At 39.9% G+C, this 7500-nt stretch overlaps 1 protein-coding gene across 1 annotated transcript in view; it reads right to left on the bottom strand.

Annotated features, from left to right (window-relative positions):
* LOC125026462 (low-density lipoprotein receptor-related protein 6-like) overlaps window positions 1-3348 on the bottom strand; it is a 35103-nt gene extending 31755 nt beyond the window's left edge. The window contains exon 1 of the mRNA XM_047614926.1: window positions 3183-3348. Coding sequence (XP_047470882.1) covers window positions 3183-3243 — 61 coding nt within the window. The 5' untranslated portion in view covers window positions 3244-3348. The remainder of the gene's footprint in view (window positions 1-3182) is intronic.
* Window positions 3349-7500: the final 4152 nt, after the last annotated feature.

Below are 7500 nucleotides of genomic sequence, written 5' to 3' on the forward strand. Positions count from 1 at the left end.
ATAAAAAATAAATAAAATTATAGTGTAATAATAATCAAAAGAATAATATTAATGCTGATGACAATCTAAAAATAAGAAAACAGTAATAATATCTAACAATCATCAGAATAATTCAATAATAATATTCACAATAATAATAATGAAAATGAAAATAACAAAAACAACAAATATAAATAAAAGTTATATTAAAAACAGAGTATTTTTTTTAAATACATATATATATTATATATATAATAATAATGATAATGATAATGATAATAATGATAATAATGATAATAATGATAATAATGATAATAATAATAATAATAATAATAATGACAATAATAATAATAATAATAATAATAATGATAATAATAATAATAATGATAATAATAATAATGATAATAATAATAATAATAATAATAATAATAATAATAATAATAATAATAATAAAATACTTAGAGAGAATGCTAGCTACTGATTCACAATACCTGAAACTATAGTTCTGTCTTAACCACCAAATAAAATTGTGTAAAAACTAAATTTCAAGAGACCTGTCTAATGCTTGTAACGTGATACTGTCAGTAAGTACACAGGTGTGCTATATTACAGCTGTCAAATGTTTATCAGACCTACAGAACAAACTTAATAAAGAAGTATCTGTGGGAGTGGCATTTTTTTCTTCAATTTCTGACAACGATAACAATGGAGAATAGAGAAAATAAAAATTCTAAAGTCTGTTAAAAAATTGGGCATGGCTGCCAAATGTACAAGTAAAAAATGACCTGAATGACATTTTGACAATTATACAGATCAATTACCGTACATACTTGATATAAATTATAACAATAGTATTTCTTTCAGTACCATGATTTCAACTGTCAAAATTAGCACTTGAAAAGTAGAGGCACATAGAAGGTCCAGAAGAGAAAGTTTACTACTCCCTCTAATAGGAAGGAAATACTGCTTGAAACAGTGGCAGTGGCAGATCTGCAGGGGGATAGGCTGGCAGCTTCCCCTCCCTACTGTAGGACTCGGCCCACCCCCTTCTGCTCCTCTCATCTATTGAGTTCCTAAATAATAAGATCATGGCCTTCAGCTATATATATATATCATCCTTCCTTGATATGTACATAAATTTTAGATATCTTTCACCCAATGATAGGGCCCTGTCAACCGTTGCCTCCCCTTGTAATTTTTTCTAAATCTGCTGGTGTGTAATAGGATTGTCAACTGTTCAGTAACCCTTAAAGTACTATCTAGCACATACCCAGAGCAATGAACAAAAGCAGGGATTCAATTGTTAATGACATTTAGTGTCACGAGTTACAAAGGACATGTATATATATGTATATACATATACATGTATATATTTATATATATATAAATATATATATATATATATATATATATATATATACATACATATACATACATACATATACATACATGCATATATATACAAATATACATATACATATGTATCATATAAATACATATATACATATACATACATATATACATATACATACATATACATATACATACATATATATATATATATATATATATATATATATATATATATATACATGTACATACAAATATATATACATATCCATACATAAATACATACACATATATATATACATATACATACATAAATACATATATATACATACATACACATGTGTAAATATATATACACACACACAAATAAATACATACATACAATATAATTTCAGTTTTTATATGGCTCACTTTTCAATCATTAAAAAGCAAAACAAAAAATCACTAATAGCAATATTTTGGCCTACTTATAGTTCACATAATTGTTCTCTACAAAAAAAAAAATATATATATACATATATCTTGCCAATCAGATATGATGGAGATTAAGGTGAGGTGGGATGGGGGAACAGAAGCCATAAGGGGCACGGCTTTCAAGCGCTGTGCCCTCTAACAATAGCAAAAATATAAAAACATTGCATAATCTGTCCCCCCCCTTAACCCCTTCACGACGGGTCACATCTCTAGACGTCATAACAAACCGCTCGAAATGTGGCATGCGACTGTACGCCGCGGCAGCGCACCAAAGTGCTACAAGGTGGTGATTTGGCTTGATGTACCAAACTCCCGCGCTCAAAGTTTGTGTGTTGCCATTGATCGCCAGAGCGTAGAGTTTTTTTATAGTTTTCTTCACCCGTCACCAAGGGGTTAAATACCCAATGATACTTCATGCCTTCCCACCCTATCATCACTCTTGTTCCCAACGATACCGATGACTGTGTCCCTCACTCCCTGTGAAGAATATTGGATGGATACCTGTGCATGACACATTTTCATTATTGCACTTTTTGTAGTTTACTTGAAAAGAAAATGTAAGTTAAAATAATTCAATGAAATTGACATGGTACACCTATGATGAACAACTGTCCTGACTATTATAGCAGATGTCACACGATTATCACAAAGGAGTTACAACTCAACTGTCTTTCATATAAGAATTCTGCACAGGCTTTAAACTCCATGATGGCATGCTTGAAAAAGTTCAAGCGAACAAGTTTAATTCAACATGATACATGTGAGTGAAAGTCCCAATTGGAGTGAAAACTTGGAAGCACAATCGATTTGGGGCAGAAGGTCTGCTACACCTTTCAATACCTCTAACATGCTTACCCAAGCCCCTGATATACCTTATTTTGCCCCTAGGATATCCTAAAAAGCCCTTAAAATGACCCAACAAACCCATAATATACAATAACATACATTTACAATACCATAACATGCCCATATATCAAGATGCCTCTACAATGCCCCTACATGGCCTTTCAATGCCCCTACATTCCCTTGCACTGCCCCTGCAAGCCCTTCCACTACCCGCCTGTCCCTGCCGCCCAGGTGCCCCGCGGCGAGCCTCCCCGTCAGCCTCGGCCGTTTGTTTACATCTGGACACAAGCTCCTTACAAGGCAAACCCTCCAAGCCACTTTATTCCCGGGATAAATTCTCCTCCACGGATGAAATGGGACTTACTCTCCCCGAAGTCTACTTTAGAGGTTGATTCACTAATCGTCTCGTAAGACAGGAGGTTCTCAGGAGGCTACAAACAGCGTGCAGTGCCAGAAATGGGTGGTATTTAGGCCTACCGAAAACCGAGACCGAGAGAGACACGAAACGTAAACACAGGGCTGGTCCTACTCACCATAACTCTTAGCTATATATCCGATTATGGCTAGTATTGTGATCAAATGTCTGCACATCATGTATATACATCATCACGTCCACTCGCCACTATCTCTCATTTTCCACAGACAACACATTAATTCCCTCGGCAAGAACTCTTTTATGCGTGCGCTCTCAGCCACGGCCGCACAACGCACTGCTCCCGAGGTCCCTCCGCCGCGCCGCCTAGTGCGTGGGGACGTTTTTTTTTTTTTCTTTTCTTTTTTGATAAGCTATACATTTTTTTGGTTGTTGTGTTTATTTTGAATTTTTTAAAGATTGTGTCTTATGGTAGTGGGTTCATATTATGGTGGTTCGTGAGGGTTGTCTAGTGGTTTAGTGGTATAATTCTTTTCTTATTTATTCATTTTTCTAATATGTTTTCCCTGTTTTGTTGAAATACAAATGTACCTTCATGAAAGTTTTTTCTCTCAACTTTTCGCTGTACAGCTATTGCTAAAATGTACTTTGAATGGCTGTTGACTGAATTTTCTTTGATTGTTTCAGTTGACCCAAGTACCATTTCTTTGTCCTCATATCCATCTCCCTCCCTTCTCTATTCTTATCAGTGATCTTTATCTACTATCATGATTATTTTTGATATTATTGTTTTCAGTATAACTTTATAATTATTAGTATTACCAGTACTGAGAAAATCACATGCGTATGTGTATACATATATATATATATATATATATATATATATATATATATATATATATATATATATATATATATATATATAAATAGCAACGGAAGTTAAAGGGCAGCGGACGCCGAAACTGCCTGGCTGTGCCCTCCTCACGAACAGTCACCACGACATAGTGTTTGCATGGCATTGAGTTGTAGTGTACTTCTTATTTTGCAACAAGACTACAAGATAGATAGATAGATAAATGGATAGATATAAATATAGATATGTATATATGTATATATATACATATACATACATGCAAACATATACGTATATATGTTCATTTATTAATTTACTATGTGCCTGTAGGGGACGTGTTGAACCTCCACTGGTTACGGGCGCGTTGTAGTCTTGTTGCAAAATAAGAAGTACACTACAACTCAATGCCATGCAAACACTATGTCGTGGTGACTGTTCGTGAGGAGGGCACAGCCAGGCAGTCTCGGCGTCCGCTGCCCTTTAACTTCCGTTGCTATTTCTATACTGTGAACACTTGAACTCATGTTTAGTGTTCCTTTCAGCCTCGTCTCTTGCTCTATTACGTGAGATAGAATTCAGCATCGAGAACTTCGCGGAGTCTCCATCTCCACCCTGGATTCGGTGTTTCCTTGTGCGAAGGAGTGACTGGCGCTTGTCCTCCTCCTCCACCTTCGCCAGACAGCGTCTCCGAGGCCTATGAGACCATCAAGACGAAGTTATTCGGAGATGCGAAGGCAGAACTAGGGTTCATATTTTTAATTAATGAGGAAATTGTGAAGTGGTAAAACCCCATTCACATACACCCTGTTGTCCCTGAGAAGGCTGACGTGGAGGAAACACTGGCATCCATGAATGAACGTGCAGTCTCAACAGCAGACCCATCGGGCATACTGTCAAAGCATTCTACGCCAGACTGTAGTCAAGAGGACGCTGAGGCGAGTGCGGCATCAGGCAGGCGTGTCTGATCTTACATACGACAACATAAGCGGATAGACCTTCCTTCCATATGAAGATGGCAGAGGATATACCAAAAGGACCAGATCACTGATTGCAAAATTAGATACATATATCGTTGTAGATTTACAGTATCTGGATCAAATAAGCAAAGTAATAGTTAACCCCACTGGTTATAGTAAAGTTGTAATTACAAATATATTGTCCTAGTCCCTAGAACAAAAATCTCAAAATTCCAGAATCTCATTTATAGGTATTTAAAGTCCAATACCAAATTCACTGTATATTCCACATCTCAACTTATTTTGCTGTAATTTCAACATACCTTCCTAAATCTGGTCTGCAACGTACTGACATAAACGGCAATTCGAGGACATGTCTCCCGCGGCATCTAGTCCACTTGCGTCGCGGATGGGCGCCAGAACACTCCTCTTCATAGTGCCCCTGCGTCATTGTGTCCTAAACCCACACACACATATATATGTGTGTGTGTATGTATGTATGTATGTGTGTGTGTATATATATATCATCATCATCATCATCATTGGGGAGCTAACGCCGGCGATTGCGGATTGTGCAAGTAACAGGTCCTGTACCAGTCTCAGGGTGCAACCATTGGTTGGACACATGGTCCCACCAACTATGCACCATGATCCGGCGCAAGGACCTGTTACAAAAGGCATCATGGCGAGATTCCAAAGTACAAAATAGCGTCCAGGTGTCACTACCATATAGTAAAAATGGCAGTATCAGGGCCTTGAAGACATATAGCTTGGTCCTTCTGCACAGGAACCAACATCTCCAAATACTCTTGTTGAGATATTTCATAACACCTGCTGCCAGGCCAATCCATCTACTGACTTCCTGGTCTGACAGCCCAGAGCCATGAACTACACTACTGAGGTATATAAATCTCTCTGTGGCTTCGATGTTTTCACCGCATGCACATACCGACTGAACAGGTTCTCCTAGCAGGCCCCCAAAGTCTTGGATCTTGGTCTTGGTTCAGGAGACCTCTACCCCAGAGGCTTCACTTCATTGCTACATGCATCAAGAGCCGCCATTAGGGTTTCCAGAGATTCAGATAGAATAGCAACATCATCAGCAAAGTCAAGGTCTGTAACCTTGATATCACCCAGAGTTGCTCCACAGTGACTTTGGACAGTAGCTCTACCAAGTATCCAGTCGATGCAAGTGTTGAAAAGTGTTGGTGCAAGAACACAGCCTTGCCTCATGCCTGAACGAACAGGGAAGAAGCTCAACAGGCCCCCACCACACTTTACAGCACTTTCAGTACAAGTATACAGGGTTGCTATTAATCCAATAATCCTTGTTGGAATTCCCCTTAATCTCAGGATCTCCCTGATATGCGATGCACAGTATCAAACACCTTCTTGAGGTCATGGTAAGCTGCAAGCAGCCCATATCCGAACTTAAGACGGCGCTCTACAATGACTCGAAGTGGCAGGATATGGTTTATTGTGGACTTACCAGGAGTGAACCCAGATTGCTCCGGCCTCTGGTGCCTCAGCAGGTGGTCTCTGATACGTCCCAGAAGGATGTGAGCGAGAACCTTGCGAGTGAGTAGTGTAATGCCTCAATGATTGATGCAGTCCCACCGATCCCCTTTCCCCTTTCAGAAAGGGATGACCACACCCTTCAACAAGTCAGGGGGAATAGTACCAGTCTGCCAGATGGCAGACAGGACAACATGCAAGTCCCTTGCCATAGGTTCTCACCAGCCTTTAACAGTTCGCTGGGATGCCGCAGGTACCCGCTGCTTTACCACTCTTCAGCTTGGAGATCGCTCCCTTAACTTTAATCAGGGAAGGTAGATCCTCACTGATGGGTGGGTCTGGCAAAGAAATCTTGCCACCGCACCCAAGTTAATTGTTGGTGGATCAACCTGTACAACTGCACAAAATACTGAACGCACCTCACCCCAACAGGATCTGAGATTATCTGGCCACTTGCTGCAATTGTCTTAGAGGAGGGCTTGGAGCTCAGCTTTTTCAGGGCTTGGTAGGCAGGACGAAATGGCTTTCGACCTCCTCTGCAAGATTCCTGATAGACTGTTCTTTGTTCCTTCTCAGCAGTGACCTACTCCTGCGCACAAGGGAACGATGCACGTCGCTATCCCTTGACAGTCGAGCCGCGCAATAAGCATCTGTGGCTTCGTGTCTCCTGCGAAATGAAATTCTGTCTTGCTCTTGGGCGTTCACCAATTGATTCTTGGGCTGCATCGAGCGTTTCATGCGTGAAGGTGTCTCACAGAAGAACAGGGTCCGTCACGCCCTCGAGTGCTGCGAAACGACCAGAGATAGCCTCAGCAAACTCTTGGGCACACTCATCCTTCCTCAATCTGTCCACATGAAGCACCCTAAGGTGTTCATTGGAGCGGCCGGGGTTTATGAAGTGGACCCGGAGAGTAGCCACAACTAGTATATGATCAGTTCCACAGAACTCGGCGCCCCGATACATTCTGCAGTTCTGGGGGATCCTACATCGAGTGTTAACGAGGATGTGGTCGAGCTCCTTGGCCACATTACCCGTATCGCTGTACCAAGTCCAACGATGGGGTCCGAACCCTGATACCAGGAGCCAGAAATTCTCAATTTCTGGAACCTAGCAAAGTCCCGGAAAAGGAGGCTATTCTCGCTGCCAGCATCAG

This window comes from Penaeus chinensis, chromosome 6 (assembly GCF_019202785.1).
Source record: "Penaeus chinensis breed Huanghai No. 1 chromosome 6, ASM1920278v2, whole genome shotgun sequence".
NCBI lineage: Eukaryota > Metazoa > Arthropoda > Malacostraca > Decapoda > Penaeidae > Penaeus > Penaeus chinensis.